Source organism: Rattus norvegicus, chromosome 5 (assembly GCF_036323735.1).
Source record: "Rattus norvegicus strain BN/NHsdMcwi chromosome 5, GRCr8, whole genome shotgun sequence".
NCBI classification, from domain to species: domain Eukaryota; kingdom Metazoa; phylum Chordata; class Mammalia; order Rodentia; family Muridae; genus Rattus; species Rattus norvegicus.
The window spans coordinates 158088720-158109981 of NC_086023.1; the positions used below are offsets into that span (position 1 = coordinate 158088720).

At 54.8% G+C, this 21262-nt stretch overlaps 1 protein-coding gene across 8 annotated transcripts in view; it reads right to left on the reverse strand.

Moving 5' to 3' along the window:
• Positions 1-21262, reverse strand: part of Arhgef10l (Rho guanine nucleotide exchange factor 10 like) — a 142989-nt gene that overhangs the window by 13350 nt on the left and 108377 nt on the right. For 7 of the 8 annotated variants that reach the window (XM_063288423.1, XM_039111324.2, XM_039111322.2 and 4 more), the window contains 4 exons: positions 20019-20105; positions 17127-17350; positions 15452-15606; positions 9871-10019 (listed from right to left, as the gene is read on the reverse strand). In XM_063288423.1, the coding sequence (XP_063144493.1) occupies positions 9871-10019; positions 15452-15606; positions 17127-17350; positions 20019-20105 (615 nt within the window). The remainder of the gene's footprint in view (positions 1-9870; positions 10020-15451; positions 15607-17126; positions 17351-20018; positions 20106-21262) is intronic. The other variant, XM_063288425.1, reaches the window with a different exon arrangement.

Sequence of the window (21262 nt, forward strand, 5' to 3'; positions counted from 1 at the left end):
TGTTTCCCCTAGAATGGACACCAGAGGACACCACCGGGGCCACCATGCACCATTCTGATGGACCTTGCCCTCGATCCCTACCCCAGCCCTGCCCTGTACAAACAAGTACCAGAACTAAGCTGAGAGAACTGGAGTCTGCTTCAGTCCAGCACTGCCGAGACCACAAGGTGGGCAGCTGGCCCCCTGCTGCTCCAGGCACCAGGGCTGGGCTCACCCCAGTTGGCTCACCCTCCAAAAGTCAAGGTCTGCAGGCTGCAGTCAGCCAGCCCAGTGACTTTTTGTCCCATTTACTTCAACTTTAACGTGGTAATGAGAAGGACTGCCTAGGGCTGTTACAACAATGTCACAAGGTCCTGCCAGCATAGGGCTCTGACCAGCCTGAGGCACCATCACTGTAACTGAGTGATGGGGACCAAGGTTTTGCTCACTCATGGGAGGGCAGGTCCTTAAGTGACAGCCCCTCTGCTGGGCCCAGTGCTCATGGCAGGAACAGCTGTGCCTTCTCCCTCCTTCGATCTTTTCCTCCTCTGTGACCCCTTCCTTCTCACTCCGCCTTCCCCCTCTGTCTGACTCTGATCCTCCCATGGCTCCATGTTATCCTGGCCCACTCATTCATGGCATCCATGTCACCAAGGGGTCATGGTAGAGCTGTGGAAGAGAGGTGAAGACAGAACCAGGGAGAGGGAGCCTTCCACCACAGCCGCTGAGACCAGACCTGTGGCCAGCCCAGGTCCAGCAACATATACGACAGACGCCCTGGATTGAGGAGCCTACCTTTTGCAGAAGCTGACAGCTGGCACGTGGGTGGGCCCTATGCATGTATGCCCAGACCTCTGCCACCCATCTGAGGACCCAAGAGGAAGCTGGACAGTGTCCCTCTTCACAGTGGCCTGCCATCCCATGAAAGACAGCCCTGGTGTGCACATACACAAGACCAGTGAGATACAAGGCAAGGAGATGACGCCATACTGCACCCTGTGCTGGGAGTCCGAGCTCTCCGGGTAAATCTCCAGACTACAGAGGACCCCTCAGTCAGCTCTGGCAGCTCGATAGGCAAGGTGCAGCTTGAGTCCCAGCGAGTTCTACCACCATCCCTGTGACTGCAGGGAGGGAAACTGAGGCACTCAACAGCAGAGATGGTAGAGCCAGCCAGCCCAGCTCTGAGCCACAATACCTAAAGTCCAAGCACATTCCAACAAGGTCTAGAGACCAGAGGGACACCTCTTACAGAAGTCCCCACGAAGCATCCCTTAGCCCAGCTGGCAGGCTTACAGACAGCTAGAGCCTCAGCCGAACCCGATGCCAAGGGACAGAGCAGCAGACACTGGCCTACACCACTACACATGAGACTCAGCCCTCTGAGCCATTCGCTGAGAAAGGCTGTGGCACACCCCTGGCCTGAGGCAATGTGGTCCCAGCCCCCTAGCCAGGCTAGCCACCCAGTGGACAATGGCTATGCATCCCTGTCAGGTTCTAGATGGCTGGGCAGCTGTCCTTTGGGTACCTGCCTCTTCTCTCTGTTTGCCACAGGCTTGGGGGCCTTGGAGGAGGAGGAGGAGAGCTCCAGGAAGGGGAAGACAGGACCCAATGGTGGGAAGGTGGGTTCAAGGCTTGGTCAGCTACCTGTGTCATATCTGACTCTTCCTCACTGCCATCTGTCCCCTCTCCTCTGTCACCTCCCTCCTGGCCAAGACCTTTCACCTCCCGTTCCCATCCCTACCTGAAACAACTTCTCTGCCAAATCCCAGAGCCAATGGCTCTAAACTTGGAAAACTAGGACAATCTTTCTAACAACCCAAACCCTCCTGGGAGGGTGGGGGGAGCAAATACTGGACAGAGAGTTGAGCTCTTTTGGGTAAGAAGACAACACCAAAACTGTATCCTGCACCAGAGGCCAGGACTGGGCAGAGTCAGCTCAACTGGCCACTCCTCATGGGTGACATTTTGACTTTAGCATGTTCTTTGAGAAGGTAATAGCAACATCCCAGAAATCACCCCCCCCCAAAGCAGTTCTTCTGCAAGTCTAACCTAATCCTTGTTGCTGCTAGGAAACCCTCCTTTTGATCTCCTGGGAAGTTCCTGCTATCTTTAGCAAATAAATCTCACGTTTTGCTCACCAGTTCCTTGTTGATAAGACATAACAAGAGTGAAACACTGATTTAAAAATCTATTAAGATAAAACCAGACAGACTGACTCCACGGAACCATGCGACTCCAGACCCCGCATGCTCCAGTGACCCAAACACCAGGCTCCACCGAGGGGTCCCCAGTTGCTATAAGAACTTGGGGATTCATTTTGCTCTCTGTGCCAATTTGCATAGCATTAGCCGAGAGAAGCCGCGTGCCTGGATTTCGGGGTATTTTTTTTTAAATTCCCACCCGTTTTGTGTCATAAATAAGATGGGAGACGGAAAACTAATACAGCCCAGTGATGTATTATTCATGCCGTGTCGAGAGCTGTGACGGATTTACAACAGTTAATGCATGCAAACGAAGTTTGGGTGCTAACATGAAAATTAAGGATGGGAGGGGAGATCTGGGTGCACGGGGTGCACAGGGAGGATCTGAGGGGCTGTGGGGTGTCCAGGAGCCTGAAGAGGTCTCTCCTCTGTCAGGCTGACTGGCCTCGGGGGTGGGGTCAGCATGAGCAGAGTAGACTTCGAACTACCAGTGCACACATGGCTTCCAGAAGAGCCCAGGTGCTCTCAAGCAGGGTACTTAAACCTGGGTTGGCTGGTGTGCTTACCCCCTGCTGGCCTGAACCTCTACCATACACCTAGGCCCTGGGGACTAATGGGACAACAGGAACCCAACAGCCCTGCCCCGAATGGCTTTGTTCTGCTTAATCTAACACTTAGACCCAAGTGTCCACTGATAGCTATAGTGTGAGCCTCAGTGTTGGCCTCCATGAACGCGGAGGAGGTCTATGCAGGATGTTCCAGAGGTCAGGAAGCAGGGTATGAGAGAGGGGTGCCCAGTGAATCCTCCCAACAGCTCTATGGGTGCAAGACCCAGGGCCAGGCTTCTACAAGGCATCAGAAGGCTAGGGGTATAGCTCAGTGGTAGGGATTTGCTAGGCATGTGTGCTAAAACTATACCAGAGACACTGGCTGAGCTCTGGGCATCGGGGCTGTGGTAGAAATCTCTAAGGCTGTGTTGAGGCAGGTCTGGGAGGGTCCCAGATCCACAAATAGTACAGCTACCAGTTTGTAATGTCCCATGGCCTTGCAAGTCTGGATCGCAGGTACAACACTACCCTTTGGGTGGGGTCTATCTCTGCTGACCAGGAGACCAGCCCCTCATTCCACTTCCACCCTGCTCTTGGTGTGTCCCCACCTCCTTGGTCTCACACTTTCTCCTAGGACGCTTGGATTGGCCTTGGCCCCTAAGCCTCCCCCAGCCCAGACCGTCACCTCCTGTGCAGAAAAAGTGACTGCAGCTGCATCACACCGCCCTGCAGGCACCCCTCCATGAAGCCATGAGCCCCTGAGCCTGCTGTGCAATCATAGGGGCCTATGTTCTAGTGGCCCCAGGGACAACCATTAAAGGAGATATTTTCAGAAAGTGAATAACGCTCACATGGCCACACAGACAGGGGACATGTTAAGCTGTGACTAGGGCAGAAGCGACTTGGCTAGAGCTACAGGGTAATGTGACCTCCTGGGGAGGTGATGGTAAAGTCCAGTACTGAGCGGAGGTGGGGCAGCATGGGGATATGTTCTGAAGAGGGAGGACAGCAGAGGGCTAAAGAGAGGCTGTGGGGAGGATCCGGACTGTGAGGAAGAGCTAGACTTTGGGAGGAGTCATGCTGTGCAGAGCAGCCAGGCTGTGGGGAGGAGCCGGCTGTGGGGAGGAGCAAGGCTGTGGGGAGGAGCCAGGCTGTGGGAGAGGAGTGGGACTATGGGGAGGAGTCGGGCTGTGAAGAGGAGCCAGACTTGGGGAGGAGCCGGGCTGTGGGGAGGAGCAAGGCTATGGGGAGGAATAAGGCTGTGGGTTGGAGCCAGGCTGTGGGGAGGAGCCGGACTGTGAGGAGGAGCCAACTGTGGGGAGGAGCCAGGCTGTGGGGAGGAGCCGGGCTATGGGGAGGAACCTGATTGTGGGGAGGAGCCCTGGCTGTGAGGAGGAGCCAGGCTATGGGGGAGGAGCCAGGCTGTGGGGAGGAGCCGGACTGTGAGGAGGAGCCAACTGTGGGGAGGAGCCAGGCTGTGGAGAGGAGCCAGGCTATGGGGAGGAACCTGACTGTGGGGAGGAGCCCTGGCTGTGAGGAGGAGCCATGCTATGGGGGAGGAGCCAGGCTGTGAGGAGGAGCTGGCTGTGGGGGGGAGCCGGGCCGTGGGGAGGAGCCTGGCTGTTCCAAGGCTAACAGAAGGTAGGTACCGGCGGTAAACTTTGAGAAAAAGGAAAAGAAAAGCATGGGGTCAGCAAGATAGCTCAGAGAAAGTACTCGCTCTACTTGGCTGATAACCTGATTTTAAACTCTGAGGCTCACATCGAGTGAGTAGAGAAGTGACTATACAGAGGTGTCCTCTGACCTCCACACACACACTGTGGCGCATGCCCCTGCCCCAGTAACAATAAAATTTAAGAAGATTGGGGAAGAGAAGGAAGGGGAGGAGGGAGGAAGGAAAGGAAGAAGAGGAAGAGAAGGGAGAAGAGGAGGGGGGGAGGAAAAGGAAGAGGAGGAAGAAGAGAAGAGGAGGAGGAGGAGGAGGAGGAGGAGGAGGAGGAGGAGGAGGAGGAGGAGGAGGAGGAGGAGGACTTGCAATTCTTTCAGAGGACCCAAGTTTGATTCCTAGCACTCATGTCAAACATCTCCCAGCTGCCTTAGGTCCAGCTCCAGGGGATCTTCTGGCCTCCAGGGGCATCCACACCCACGTTACATACCCATACAAAGACGCAGGTACACACACATAATCGAAAACTGTTTAAACTATGACAGGAGAAAAGGGCTTGCTCCCGTCTGGCACCCATCCACACACCAAGCTGGTTCATCTCTCAGCAGCAGTACTCAGATCTAACAACTCAAGGACACCATAGCCCCGCCCTGGCTCCGTGAGCAGGAGGGCAGAGACCCCAGGCCACTCGTGTGGGATCAGCCTTGCCCCGTGCCCCACCACCCATCCCAGCAGAACATACCCAGAATGCCTCAGGGGTTTTTTTATAATTAAGATACAACAATCACCCCACAGCGGGCTTTCCCCCTCCGGCTACGGCTCCGAATGAACTCCACACTGACTGGATTAGACTTTGAAGGTGGCGAAGCAGATAATGAACACGGAGAACGCCGTGTTGACACAGGCCCTGGCGAGCCACATTATTATTTAACAGGCCTCGCTTCTGCCTCTGCTGGGATCAAGGAGCCAAACAGGCAACCGGTGGTAACCGTAAAACCCAGAGGCAGGGGTGGTCCAGCTCCATGGGGCCTGAACTGAACAAGGTCAGGGCGGAGGCAGCGACCTGGCCGCAGCCTCAGGAAATGGCCCTCATTCAGAGGCCTCTTTCGAAGATTGGCCCCACTGCCCTGCCACCTGGTATCCTGCATGTCTCCAGCTCTCTCCAGCCTGACTCTGCTGCCTTCCTCCCAACGAATACCCCGTTACCCTCTTTTGTCACATGTCACACATGACCTCCCCCACCCAGCCCAGCCCTCACCCCAACCTTCCAGCTTCCTGTGTCTCCTCCAGCTAGGGCCGGCACTGCTCCTGTCCCTCTGGGTTCCAGCTACACCACCACTATATCACCATGCCAACTAACACCATAGCCCTGGTCTCACTCCATGGTGGACTCTGAACTCCTGAAGGGCAGAGCCAGGTCTCTGTCATCTTGGTGCCCCGCGTGACCTACGCTGAGGACTTGGAGAAGGGTGACATACTCTGCCCCCGACACCTGCTCACTGGGACTGCCCACTAACCAGCACCTGCTGTCACCACCAATGAACCAGACGCTGGGTGACCAAGGTGCTGAAGATGCAGGTGCATGATCTGCCCCCCCCCCAACCTGAGTGACATGAGGGTGCTTCCCAGAGGAGACAGAACCTCCTTTTTGTTGAGACAGGCGGCCTGGAAATTAAGACTCACGATGAGGCCTGTGCTCAAAACCCGATGCTGCCTCTCTCTAGCTGTGTAACCTCAGCTGAGTTACTTAACCTCTCTGAGCCTGTTCTCACAGCTTTTAAGCGGGAACGGCGCCCTTCTCAGAGGGTTGCTTAAAGATAAAATGAGTGTACATGTGTAAAAATACGTAAGTTCAAGCCAGGTCCAACGAAGTCCATTGTCACTTTCCGGGGATGGAGGCACCCAGATGAACCCTGGTGTCTTCACCTTGTGCCCCAGCCACAGAGAGCCAAGAGTTATGATACAGACGCATCTCTTAGCTTGTGATACCTGCTAGCTGGCTGCCCACTCCCTGGGTTCCTCCTGAAGCCTGGGGGAGCTTGCATGAGGCAGGGGTCACTGAAGGCTCTCCTGGAAGCCTACACCGTGTGGGGATATTGAAGACCCTGTGGGTGTTGAACTCAGGCGCAGCACAGCCATATATAGAATGTATAAACACTCTGGAGGCTCCCCCAGGCCTGGCTAGTCTCACCGGGGACCCACAGAACAGCCTGACGCCGGCTAGCCCAGGACTGCGGTCATTAGCAGCAGCCAGATGGAGCCGCTGGCTCTGGCGTACAATGCCTACAATGCCGGGGTGGGCAGCTCCCCTCCATCTAGGCAGGAGGCAGGCTCTATTAAATATACATGGCGCGATCTTGTAACTGAGCTACTGCTGTGCTGTATGCAGGGGTGAGCGAGCTGCCGCCCACTACCCACCGGCATGGAAGCTTCCCAGATGCTCAGGAATGCCCTCCTTCTGACTCCCTGCCAGGTGCCCAGAGCAGGTGAAAGGTCATACTGATCCTGCCTTAAGAGTAGCTGGTCCAGCACTAATGGTAAATCACCACAGCCTCGAGGGAGCCAGGAGGTCCCTGGAGCCCGGGGACAGTTGGCCAGAGTCAGACAACACTGGCTGGTGACGGACAGAACCCAGTGAGAGCAGCCCATGCAGGTTCTGCAAACCTCCCCTGTGCCCAGCCTGCACTCCCAGGTCAGGAGAGGATGGAATTTCTTCCCATGAAGCGAGAGGGACCAGCGGGCCTGTACTGCCCATGGAGGCTGGCAAGGCCCAAACCACCGACATCTGTACCTGTGCAAGTGGTTTGAACCCGAGGCCTCGGACAGGCAGAGGTCAGGGAGCTGGGCAAACAGGGATAATGGATGTCCAAACACTGTGCACAGAGAGGTTCAGAGACCTACCCAAGGTCACAAAGCATGGCGGAGACAAAGCCAGGGTCCCTTCTCAGCTCTGCTCACAAACCATACTCCCTCCAAGGGTGTGGGGTGACCCACTTACAGGGATGGACCAACAGTGGCTGGGCCAGAGGTGGACTACTGTTTGAGGCAGTCCTGCCCACTCTCCCCTCTAAGAAGGCTCCACTGGTCAAGTCTACAAGACAACTGGGGAGTCTGTGTGTGTAGCCCAACTTCCCCACCCACGAGCCTGATCCCCAACTCCACAGCGGCAGCCATCCTTGGCTCCCCAAATTCCATCCCTGAAAAAGCCTTCTGCAGGGACAGCTCTTGGGGACCACAGGACCCTGGTGTGTGAGCTAGCCTTGCCCAGTGGACCTTCGCAAGACAGAAGAGGTGACAAGGCCTTGGAAGGGAAGCGATGAGGGTCCTCCAGGGCACAGCAGGGGCCAGGAAGAGGGTCTGTGGTCACAGCCTGCTCCTCTTCCCACTCTATCCCTCAGGAGAGCAAGAGTCAACAGATCAGGAGAGCGGGGCTGTGCTCTCTCCGGTCACACCGCCCTGGTCACTGTGGCACTGCCCAGCAGCAGCAGGGAAGTCACAGACCCTCGGTGTCATGCTTGAATAGCTCTTGAATGGGATAGACCCATGGTGACAGCCAAGGAGCCCCCAGTGCGCGCGCTCTCTCTCTCTCTCTCTCTCTCTCTCTCTCTCTCTCTCTCTCTCTCTCCACAAAAGTTGGCATGGGACTTGGGAGATGATACAGTACGTGATTTCAACCCCCAGAACTCAAACTTTAAAAGGGGGGGGGCACATGCTTATATCCTAGCACAGGGGGTCGAGGTGGGACAGAGACGGGAAGATCCCTGAGAAACACGACCTGAGAAACATGACCGCCCGGTCTAGCCTAATATGAGTCCCAGCATCTGAGAGACTCTGTCTCGAAAATAAAGGTGGACAGAACCAGAGGAATGACACCCAAGATTGCACAACACACACACACACACACACACACACACACACACACACACACACACACCCCTCTGCTAAAGAACTGTCATGCAGTCAATCATCCAACTCCTCCCATATCCGCCACCTCCCCCCTGCCAGTGCGGGCCGGCACGGTGGCTCCCTCAGCACAGCCCACTCAGTGTTACCTCACACAATCACTTGCCTGAGCCGCCCCAGTGCCCTGGCGTTTGGTCACGCATAACTCTGGCTGTGTCTGGTGTGAGGGGAAGATCTGACCTGGTGGCTGAGTCACACGGATGGCCACCCCATGTGTGGGGGCCTCGCCTGGTTCAGTGATCACCACAGCACACAGAGCTGAGAGGGGAGAACTGCTCTCGGCCTCCATAGCTAAGACAGATGGAAGGTCTTGCCGCCTTCAGAACCAGGCGGAAACCCCAGCGGTTTGGGATCCCGAGACTGCCAGCTTGAAGCCGGCATCTGCTCTAGGGCCTCCCTGGTTCTCAGACTAAACCCCACACTGGCTCTCCTGGGTCTCTGGCTCCTGAGGCTGTCTCTTGAGTCTCCTCATCTAGGTCACCTACAGACCTCTTGGTTCTACCTCCCACAGGAAGTCACAGGACCCAGGGAAGAGACATGTATGTAGCCTCCCTTCATGGACTAGAAGTCAGTATTCCCACAGGGCGAGCATGAAGGTGTCCATTGGCCAAGCAAGGACTAGTCACAAACTCATGTGCAGAGTCCACTCACCTCTAACATTCAGGAAAGTAAGGACATACAATAAAAAGAGTGATGGGGGGCTGGAGGGATGGCTCAGTGGTTAGAGCACCGACTGCTCTTCCCGAGGTCCTGAGTTCAAATCCCAGCAACCACATGGTGGCTCACAACCATCTGTAATGAGATCTGATGCCCTTTTCTGGTGTGTCTGAAGACAGCTACAGTGTACTCACATATAATAAATAAAAAAAAAATTAAAAAAAAAAAAGAGTGATGGGTCACATCTCCCATGGCTTCACACACACACACACACACACACACACACACACACACACACACACACACACACGCATGCACAAGCATGCACGCACACACACAGATCATCCACAGAACCCCACACCTCAGTTTCCCCACTTTTCCAGTGAGGATTGAGAACTCCAGGACCCTGACCACCTACACGAGAACAGCACCAAACTCTACCTAGCGCCTGAGCCATCAAGTGTCAAATTGGAGGTGTCCAGGACAGAGAACCTAACAGTGACGGAAAACAACCCCACACATGGGGGGGCATGCCAGAGGAGCCTGCCTGTCTGGGGACCTTTCCAGGCTCCCCTCTGGGTCCGGCGCCGAATCTGATCAATAACTCAAACAAATCAACAATGGCAAATGTCACCAAAATGCCACTTGAGAAGCCGCCGAAGCTCATACCAGCCACTCAGGATAGAACATAGGATGTGACAAGCCTAGCAGGGTCTGTGACACCAGGCCTCATCCCAGCAGAGATAACAACTGGGCGTGACAGGACCCCAGGGCCTCCAGCTACACCTGTTCTTAAAGAGCACAGGTCTCGAGATGGCCGTGTCTCCACCCAGCAGCGAGTCCTGCGTAGGAGTACCTGAGTCTGCAGAGTGGCGGCATCCAGTACCGTGACCCTCGCCCCGCAGCTGGCCCACGCGGCATCCTCCAGGCTCAGCAGGGTGCGAATGGGCCCTGGGCCCACAGTTAGGCACACTGGAGGACTCTCCAGGTCCCAGGGAATTTCTCCTGTGGGACAGAAGGGCACAGGTCAGTGGCCGGCTCCATATCCCCTTCCCCGTGGTCTTTCACCCTCACTTCACTGGGGTGACTGGTGTTATCCCCCATTACCCTGGGACCTCTCCCCTCGATCTCCCTTCTTCTCACTTCCCCATTCATTCACCCTACAGGTGAGCTTGGGGCTGAAAACAGGAAGGGGCAGAAGTAGCCCCTGCCTTCTGGGAAACCATGGGGTGGAGATAGAAACAGTCAATCGTTATGAGCTGATACGCCAAGCGCCAAGGTAAAAAACTACACTTGGAAGACAGAGACACAGAGGCTTCTGGGAGAGGCAACCTCCACATTAGTACCTGCCAGGAAACAGCAGAATCCCAGAGTTCAGGGACTTGTGACCAGCAAGGCCCTGATTCTAAGGGCCTTGAGTACACCTCCCTAGGCGTCTCAGAGTCTCAGTTTCCCTATGGATGGGGAAGGGTCTTTTCCTAGACCACTGTTCATCAGTACAGCATGAGGATTTCCTTCAGTCCCGAGACCTCTTTCCCTCCACAGATGCTACTAGATGCAAGGGGGCCTGGTGAGAGGCTCTGAGAGAGGACAGCCCCCACTTCTGATCCTAGAGACCAAAGCTTCAGCCTAGCCTAGTCTCTCCCCACCCGGCCCCATCCCCAACTGTGCCCAGCTCACTGAGAACCACTCCCTGGCAAACACAGTGGCTGGACAGCACCTTCATCAAGTCACATCTCAAGCCACACCACGCCCGAGTGGCTGCTCTAGGCTGTCAGGGTGCTGGACAGGAATGAGGTTTAGGGGAGTCAAGATCCAGTGAGAGCCCTGGGGAGCAGGGTAGAACTCAACCTTCCTAACGCTGCACCCCCTTAATACAGTTCCTCATGCTGCGGTGACCTTCCTGGCCACAAAATTATTTCCACTGCTACTTCATAACTGTAATTTTGTTACCATTATGAGTCATTCTGTAGATACCTGATACAGCTCATCTGGTAGGTGACCCATGTGAAAGGGTCATCTGACTCCCCAGGGGGTTGCGACCCACGGGTTGAGAAACACTGCCTTAGAGCATAGCAACTGGGGCCAGAGAGAGGGGACAGAATCATCTGCTGAGTACCCTGAACCCCCTCATCCCTCCAGTCGGTCCCCAGAAGGAACACAAAGCCACTCACCATAGGCATACCTTCCTCTGGGCCCATTACTGTGTGGTAAGACTGAGAATGGCTGTCCCCAGAGGTGTAGGACTCCAGGTTATATGAGGAAGCCACCAAACTCCTTGCCTTGTCCTCCAGCCATATGTGTTCAGCATGTCCCCCACCTCTAGGCTCCCCCTGAACCTTGCTTCCATACTCTCAGCCTAGCTAATAAAATAAGAACTGGGGAACCCCCTCCCCAACACGCAATACTACCCTTTCCAGCTCAGAGCATGACCACATACATAGCAAGCTAGCCAGCCCAGAGCGGTCTGTGGCTCTGAACTTCCATGTCCATTTGAACAGGGACTTTTGACCTCTCTGAGTCTCCATTTCCTCATCTCTAAAATGGGTATGAAGACCACGCACACCCATACAAACCCCTCAGAATGCTATAAGGAGTCCAAGGGCTGTATATGCTGACCCAACACAGCTTGGGGCACTGGTAAAAAGTGCCAGTGATCAACACTGAGTCCCCTCCGAGTCTGTGCCAGTCCCTCTGCCCATGAACAAATTCTTTAACTCCCGCAAGCCTGCATGGCACATGCTGTCATTAGCCCTAACTTATAACTAACACACTGTCAGTTCAATTACCCAAGTCACAGCTACACAGCTGTCCCTGCTCCCTGATTCCCAATAGTCTGCAGGAGCCAAAGCTGACACCATTTAATTAAAGGTGACAACAGAGGCCCAGAGTAGAGAACCTGGGCGAGTCCCCCAAGGAGAGCCGGGCCAAGCAGCATTTAAACCCAGAGCTGCATCTGGCCTAGCTGCCTCCAAGCTCGGCTACCTGTTCTCCTCTGGGACTGGTGACTGGGAGGTGTAGGTGACCAGCAGTAGGCAGGACCTCCATAGAAATGTGACCCTGGATCACAACACCAGATTCAGGGAAATTCGAGGCTTTTGAGCGCCCCCTAGTGACAGAAGCTGAGGAGTGTCTGTGGCCGGATGCCAGAGCCTGTGCCACTGTGGCTCAGACAGGAAGACACTTGGGGAAAGGAGCTGAAGATGCTGGGGTTGCACCTCAGAGGGTGGGAATCGTGGTTCACCCAAAGGCATGGCAGCAAAGGCCAAGAAATCCTTGTCCGCCACCCAAGGACAATACAACACTGTGGCTAAAGTCCTGAGGGTCAGATATACACTGACCATCCCAACTTCATGGGCTGGTGTCCCCAGAAGCCCTCTAAAGCAAGGAACTGTGATAAAAATTAAATATAAATTTCTATCAAAGTGGACACTGGCCAGGAGGCCCCTCCAGAGCCCACAGGGGCACCCTGACTTTGCTGGGACTTGGTTTTCTTGACAGACTGTCTTCTAGGGTCCTTCCAGCCCCCCATGTACCAGCTTCTCAGATTACAAAGGTAATCACTGAGCTGGGACAGGGGTTGAGAGGCTGTTCTCTCCCCTCACCCTCCCTTCCCAGCCCTTGGGTAGTTGTAAGCAAGCACACACGGTCTAGAACCTGAGCTCTCCGGCCCACAGCCGCCCCTGTGTGACAGCCCATTTATCTAGGCTGCATAGCTGGTCAGCAGAGACGAAATCCTGTCTCAGCAAAGGCACCTTCAGGGTGCCAGCATCCCTCCTCCCCCAGCCTCGGGTGACACAGGGCTCCCACAGGGGTCCAGATCTGGCTGCAGATGGGAGGCAGGACAGAGTGAAAGTCATTGAGGCTAAGAGGAGACCACACTGGGGACATGGTGGGGTATCCATTGTAGGCACCTGGGGAAACTTGCTCATGGAACCTTCTCGAGCAGCCTGGGAGGAGGGGTTGTCTGCACCACCACCCCCCCCACCTCACAGGTGAGGAGACTGTCAGTTCAATATAAACATCTCATCCAACACCAGCTCCAGAATGAAGCAATTCACATCGCAGACACTCCTGGTCACCAGGGGTGCCCTGGAGGGGTTCTGGAGGGGTACCTTGAGGCTGACCTAGGGACAACACAGAGAAAGCTCTGCTCCTGAGCTGAGGGGATTCTGGGGTCTCTGTTAAATCACATGGTGTCGTGGGTTCTAAGAGCTGCTGAGAATCGCCTCTTGGAGGCACCACAGGGTGGCTGGGGACCCAAGGAAGGAAAGACTTCTCAGAGGCCACGACAACCATAGCCAAACCAGGCATGAGGAGAATGGGATCCTAGAGAGGGTGTGATGCCAGGCGTACCCACCCTCCTGTCAAGGGGGCCAGTGCCTAAACTCTATAATGCTTCCCTACTTCCCGATGGACTGAGACAATCTCAAGGTTCTCATGAGCAACTATCCACCCTAGACCTTGCCGAGTGCCACTTAGTCTGGCTCTTATATAGCTCTCTGGGGGTGGGGCTCATGATGCCAGCCATGCTCCTGCCTCTGGCCTTCATACATACTGGTCCTTCTGTTCCAAATGCTGTTCCCTCAACTCACCGCTTGCCTGGCCACCTCTCTCGGTTCTCAGCTTCAGGGTCTGCATTTTTGGATAGGCCCGGCCACCCAACCCACCCAACTAGGTAAGGAGTTTCTAACAGGGACCCCAATCTTACCTCAGGAGTCCCTGGCCTCCCACTCAATGGCATGGCTATTCTGACCTCCCCCTGCAGACTTTAAACCTCACAAGGGCAGGAGACATGCCTGTCTTGTTGGCCGGTGTATTCTCCGCATAGAGTGGATGTTTATACACATCAGGGGGAGCAAATGTTTGCAGGGCAGACTCCCCGAAAATGAGGATAGTACTCTGACAAGCTAGCAGGCTTCATCCTCAGACTGCAGGTCAATGGCTAAACCCAAAACTCCATCAAGGACTGGACCGTGCCTCCCCCAAAATCCACTCAGCTACAGCCCTGATTCTATACCGATGCCCCAGAATTTATCCTTCCTTGGAGACAGCATTCTTACAGATGTAATTAGTGGACCTGGGATGGTCCCTAACCCAGAACAGCAGGCATCCTTGTAAAAGGGGAGATAGAGACACAAGAGTGCGTGACCAGGGAGACATCCTCGTGAGGACAAAGAAGACCCAAGTGGCATCCCCACCAGTCACGATGCGGCTGAGAACTGGAGAAGCCCCGATCCTGAACTTCCACTGTTTGACCCACCGCTGTGGTGCTTGGCTACAGCAACCCCACGCCCCGCCCACCTAAGCCCTCCTCTGAGTAGTCAGGGCTGGATGAAGCCTGCCTGAGTCACGGTATCCAGGGTGCACGGGAGGGTGGGTGGCCCCTTCAGAACCTCTTGTCTAAACCTTAGCACATCTGAGCCAGGATTTACATTCACACACACGCTCGGCTCCGTCTGATGGTAAGAGGGAATTTTTTTTCCCTTCTTCCCCCTTTAATTAAAAACTATAAATGCCTTATCAAAAGCTAATTAAAAATACCAACATAGTGCCAAGTAGGGGGAAGAAAAAAAAACCGTCATTACAAATATCCATTTATAGCCCTGCAACAGGCTGCAAGAATGAAGCAGCCTTCAGATCTGAGTTGAGCTGGCTGGGGAGGGGGGAGGGGACGGTGCTGTAGAGCCCTGGGGTCTCCTCGATTGCCACCGGGTCCTCACCACCAACCCGGGGGTTGAGTGAGCCTCGGGGGCCTCAGAGACCAGGCATGGCACCCACAGGGCTATGAACACACTGTGTTCCTCCCACCCCAAAGTTCAGGGCATTGGTGCCTGGAACAGAGGTAACTACTTGCTAGAGTAGCATCATGAGGCTTAAGATGAGGGAACATGGGGTTGGGGATTTAGCTCAGTGGTAGAGCACTTGCCTAGCAAGTGCAAGGCCCTGGGTTCGGTCCCCAGCTCCAAAAAAAAGAAGGTGAGGGGATATCACATGCTTGACACTGTTCCCGGAGCACAGTGCACACCACTGCAGCATAGCTCTGCTAAAAACACTCCCAAGGGGGGCTCTCCTTCTCAGCATCCATTCTAGCCTGTGCCCGGCCCACATCGAGTGGTTTTAGTTCAGCAGAACCAAGAGAGGTGCCCGGGCACAACCTGATTCTCACTTTATGAAAGAAGAGCCCAGGGCACAAAGGAGGACCACTCGCCGGGGACAGAGCTGTCATGGGGAGGAGCCTGAGCTAGAAGCCAGATCTTTCCAAGACCACCCCCAGTCTCTCGGCCTGTGGAGCACTGTCCCCCAGGGCTTGTTTATGGACAGAGAAGTAAGTGTTCTGTTTCTATAGAGACTTCCATATGGAAAGGCCAGGTCCTCTCCAGTCTGAGGTGTCCATAAGCACCCCCATTCCCACCCACCCACCCACCAGTCCTCACCACTGGTCCGAGGATAGGCAGCGAGGGTTCCGTCCTGCAGGCCGGCAAGCAGGTAGAAGGGACCGTGACGCAGGCAGAGCACGGGCTGCGGGCCTGGGCTCTTGCAGGTGGCCAGGCACTGGGTTCCAGTGTCCACACTGCCATAGAGCAGGATGCTGGAGGGAAAGATGATATCACTATGACTCATGGGCACCGACCTGCCTGGGGCTTCGCTTGCCCACCCTAGTTTCTCCTCCAGAAACCCTGGCTTCTGTCACAGGACAAGTCAGGGCTCTGGCTCCAGAACACAGTGAGGAAAGTAACTAGGTTCCAATGCCACCCAGAACTGAGTTCAAATCCAACCACTGACTCCCAGCTGCTGACCTGGAGTGGTGACCTTCCTTCTGTTCTCTCCATCAAAGGGGCCATGGTACCCATTTGAGGGCCATTGGGGAAGAAGCCAGACACAGAGGCCATGAGATACTGGGTACCATTTATAGGGTATGCCCGAGGGCAACCTCCCAGAGGCCAAGGGTGACCGGCAGTTTTCAAGGAAAGGGTGTGGGTATATGCTTCTTTGGGGAGTAATGAGAATTTTCTGGAGCTAAGTCGTGATTGCCAAAACCCACCAAATTGTGTACCTCAAAATGACTAAAATGATTGGTTTCACTTTGTTTTTTTGTCTTTTGTTTTTTTGTTTTTTTTTTTTTTAAATCAGGGTCTCGATGTGACCCAGACGGGCCTCAAAATTGCTCTGTGACCGAGGATGACCTGAAACTTCTGACCCTCTGCCTCCTGCCTCTCAAGGGCTCGCAGACATGAGTCACCATGTCCAGTTTGAGGTTCTAGGGACAGAAGCCAGATGTTGTATTGACTGGACAAGTATTCTTCCCGCTGAGCCACACTTCCAGCCACCCTGAAAAGATGAATTTTGTATTACATGAAATTTATCTTGGCTCAAAGCTAAAATTAAAAGTGTTTACCAGGTCCCCTAAAGTCCAGGCCCAGACTGGGCACTAGGCCACAGGCCCAGCCTGGACTACAGGGAGGTTAATGTGGCTTTCTACTACTTCTCCTTGGAATGCTGGCTTCAGCTCCTCCCTGTGTGGGAAAGGGGATTGGGGGATAGCCCCCAGGCTGCAAGGTCATGGTGAGAGATCCCACCCAGCATGTCTGAGGCACACAGTAGGTACTCAGGTACACAAAGTCTCCTACAGGATATGGTGAAGAGCACAGATGCAGGGGGCTTCTCTGTTGGACGATCTTCTCAGGATTAGATGGGACTGGTCTTCTGAACGGTATCTACAGCCTGCACTGGGACGGGCGTGGTGGTGGGCGCTAAGCCTCACTGCCCACAGGAACTTGAGACTCAACCAGGGAGACAGGGAGAGACTGCAGGGGTCCTGAGCTTCCCCTCAGACAAGAGCCTAACTTAACATGGTGTGTCTAAGGATGCACGGCCAGGAGGTGGTGCCAGAGGGGTGTGTGTGTGTGTGTGTGTGTGTGTGTGTGTGTGTGTGTGTGTGTGAGCAATGACATAAGCCACTCCTGACACTTAGACTCCCACATTGGCTGTCTCAGGTCCCCATCCTTCTGGTGACACTGCTCTGGGGAAGGGTGCTTTGGCTAGCCGTCCACAGAGGGACTTCCTGCAGCCATCCGCCTGACAGCACAAGCCATCTCTGTCTATCCTCACCTGCCATCCTGTAATCCGAGGCACACAGTGGGGTGCACTGTCACTGAGGGATCAGTGGTGGCCCGGCTCTCCTCTGCACCCTCAGCCTCCTCCTCTGGATCGGGAATATACTCTATGCAGAGCACAGGGGCTGACAGTGGGAAGGACTTGACGGTGCGCGGCGAAGGCCGATTCAGGGAGAAGATCTCCACCTGGCCACCAGCACCCTCCTGCCCACCGCCAACCTAGGAGCAGAGGCCAGGAGAAGCTGTCAGGCTGGCAAACAGAGCATCCCTTCCCACACGGTGACACAGACTCATATATACAGACACACAGACACACAGACAGATATACACAGATACAGAGGCCAGGAAAACCTGTCTGGTAGCAAACAGAGCATCCCTTCCCAGGGACCACACCCTGACATAGATTCACAAATACAGACACACACAGAGATACACACAAATATATATACACATACATACACAAACATATATACACACAGATACAGGCACACGCACAAACACACAGAGAGACACATACACAGATATGCACACATACACACAGATACAAACAGACACAGAGATACACACACATACACATACACAAATACACACATGTACACAAACACACAGACAAATACATACACATATATATAGACACACACACATAGAAACATACTCATACACATATGCACATAGACACACAGATACACATATACACACATAAACACACACACAAAACACAGTTCTGAGGGATACACACACGACACACCTACACAAAAATATACATACACACAGATACACATACACACACACAAACACACAGCTCTCGGGGATGGTGATGGAAACTCCCTCTTTACTCTCCACACACACCCTACACTCAACAATGGTCACGTGCTTCCAGCTACAAGGAAACAAATTAGTTTCCCGGCCAAAGGCAGTCAAGCAACAGGTACTACTGTAACGTGGCTGCAGCACCCACATAGCTCTCCAGCTTCCCCTGCAGAGGCCTCCCAAGCAATATCCAATGAGCCCCTGGCCTCTTGAAAATGACCTCTGTATTGCTCAGTTTCGCTTTTGTGTCGAGTTCATGGTAAGCACCCAATATACACCTGTCAAGTGAATGGATCGGTGCGCTATGCATGCGTGGGCCACTAGATGGGTAAGTGGTGGTTGGGCTGTGGGTGTGTGGAAGGAAGGAAGGAAGGATGGATGGGTGGGTGGGTGGGTAGATGCACGCATAGGTGGATGGATGGATGAATGAGGGGATGGGATGGATGGATGGATGGATGGATGGATGGGTGGGTGGATGATGGGTGGATGGATGGATGGATAGATGATGGATGGGTGGGTGGATGGATGGACAGATGGACAGGTGAGTGGATGGATGGATGGATGGATGGATGGGTGGGTGGATGGATGGATGAATGGATGGATGGATGATGGATGGGTGGGTGGATGGATGGATGGATGATGGGTGGGTGGATGGATGGATGATGGATGGGTGGGTGGGTGGGTAGATGGATGGATGGATGATGGGTGGGTGGGTGGATGGATGGATGGATGATGGCTGGGTGGGTGGATGGATGGACAGATGGACAGGTGAGTGGATGGATGGATGGATGGTTGGGTGGGTGGATGGATGGATGGATGATGGATGGATGATGGCTGGGTGGGTGGATGGATGGATGGATGGTTGGATGGGTGGGTGGGTGGGTGGATGGACGGGTAGATGGATGCATAGGTGGGTGGATGAATGAACAGATGAAGGATGGACAGGGTAAGTGGATGCATGTGTGCATAGATGACTAGAGACATAAGATACGAGATGATAACTGGGAAACAGTGAGGGAAAACAATCAATATTTGTACTACAGTCTGAAGGTAAGCCAAGGCACAAATGCACAGAGACGGGAAGGAGCGTGTCTTGGAGCATGGCCAGGGACTATGAAGCCAGAACCTTGGACAAGAGGACAGGCAGCAACCCAAGGAGCACAGGGCCAAAAGTCAGGGCTTTGCTGAGAACCGCAGAAATGGAGAAGGCAAGTAGAGGCTCCACATGAGATGAGTAATAGTGTTGATACCTGGGCCACGGTGAGGCCAGGGACCCAGCCCTGTGACCAAGCCTCCTGTGACCCTGGACCCCTGTGACCCAGCCTCCTATGACCCAGACCTCCTGTGACCTCGGCCTCCTGTGACCTAGGCCACCTGTGACCCTGACCTCCTGTGACCCCAACCTCCTGTGACCCCAGCCTCCTGTGACCCAGACCTCCTGTGACCTCGGCCTCCTGTGATCCCAGCCTTCTGTGATCCTGGCCTCCTATGACCCAGGCCTTCTGTGACCTCGACCTCCTGTGACCTAGGCCACCTGTGACCCCAGCCTCCTGTGACCCTGGCTACCTGTGACCCCAGCCTTCTGTGACCCCAGCCTTCTGTGACCCCAGCCTCCTGTGACCCAGGCCTTCTGTGACCCCGGCCTCCTGTGACCCCAGCCTCCTGTGACCTGGGCCTCCTGTGACCCCGGCCTCCTGTGACCCCAGCCTCCTGTGACCCGGGCCTTCTGTGACCCAGGCCACCTGTGATCCCAATCCCCTGTAACCCTGGCCTCCTGTGACCCCAGCCTTCTGTGCCCCGGGCCTTTGCACAGCCTCCAGTTAGCTATCTCCCGGAGGGCTGGTCAATTGCAAAAGCCTCACTCTCCCTGAGTTCCATTAACCTGGATGAGGCCCTACCCTCCACTTCCAAGCCCCAAGGTTTCTAGAAAGCCTTTGGTAGACAGGGATGGGAGGCCTTCTCAGAAGCCTTCCTGGGTGTCACCTTCTCTGTCCCCATCCTGAAGACCAAACACCACCACCACCACCACCACCACCACCACCACCATCACCAGAGCTGTGCAAATGGCACTGCTTACCCAAAGGTAGCCCTGTGGAAGGGAAGTGCTGACAGCCGAGAAGCCCAGCAGAGGAGAGTTCACAGGACTGTGGACCAGGCCCCCAAGCTGTGGAGACAGAGACGGTACAGTTGGGTTAACCGGTAAGATTGCCAAAACAACAAACATTTGAAAGACTCCTGAGCCCATTGGCCCCCAAACGAGAATCCTGAGGACAGGATCAAAGAAGGGACACGGGCCACACGCGGCTCTCTGTGCTTCATACTGATCACTGTCCTTCTAGAACCTTCTGTCCAGAAAGGGCCTGCCGGGTGCTCTGGATCTACCCAGGCTCTGGAACCAGGCAGCTCCCAGGTAAGGCTTGTTGAGGACCCCTAAGCCCCCTCCTTGTGCCTCCCGCATCCAAGCCATTTATTTTGAAGATGGATAAGACAAAGTCCACAGAGGGCCCGGGCAGCACTAGGTCACAGAGGAGGTCAGCGCTTGCTCCTGCACCCCCAGGGGCCTCCCGCGTGGCTCCAGAAAGCTGTGGGGAGTGGAAATGAGATGTAGGCGCTCTGTATCAGTCTCTGTCTACGGAAGGACCCACTGGCTCAGGGGCACTGGGCGGCTCGCGTAAACCTGTGGAAACCGGAAGTGGGTTGGCAGTCACCTATCACTGTGCGCGCTGGCTGCTCATATTCTGTCCTGCCGGGCGGCCTCTCAGAGCCTTGTTTCCCAGAAAGCCTGGCTCTCTGGACAGTACAGAGAGGGCGGGCAGTGGGGCAGGACGGAAGGTGCTGTGCCAAGGGACACAGACACAGACTTTCCTAGGCAGGTGCTGCCCTCTGCTGGTGAAGAGCCAGCCAGTCCCGCTCTGCTGGAGCGTTCTACCAAAACTCCTAACCGTCCTGGGCAAGAGGGCCAGAAGTTACCTCAGACACCCTCCTCGTGTAGCAGTCAGACTGAAGCTCAAAGAGGCGACGGGATGGCTTGAGGTCACACAGCATGTTAAGGGCAGAGGCAGGACTAGAACTCTCTCTACCTGGAAGCCCCAGGGCAGCGGCCTCAGCCCTATGGTGTCCCACTTTTTCCCACCTGGCCCACACGCTGAGCAAGAAGCCACCAGAACCTTTGCTACCATGCCAGTGCTGGCTGACGGTGACGTCACAGCCCAGACTCGGGCATCTCCATGACAATTCCCGTGGGCTAGGTGATTGACAGAAATGGGTCTGAGATGGTAATGACAACGACAGACTTCCTTAAGGGACAAGTGTCCCTCAGAC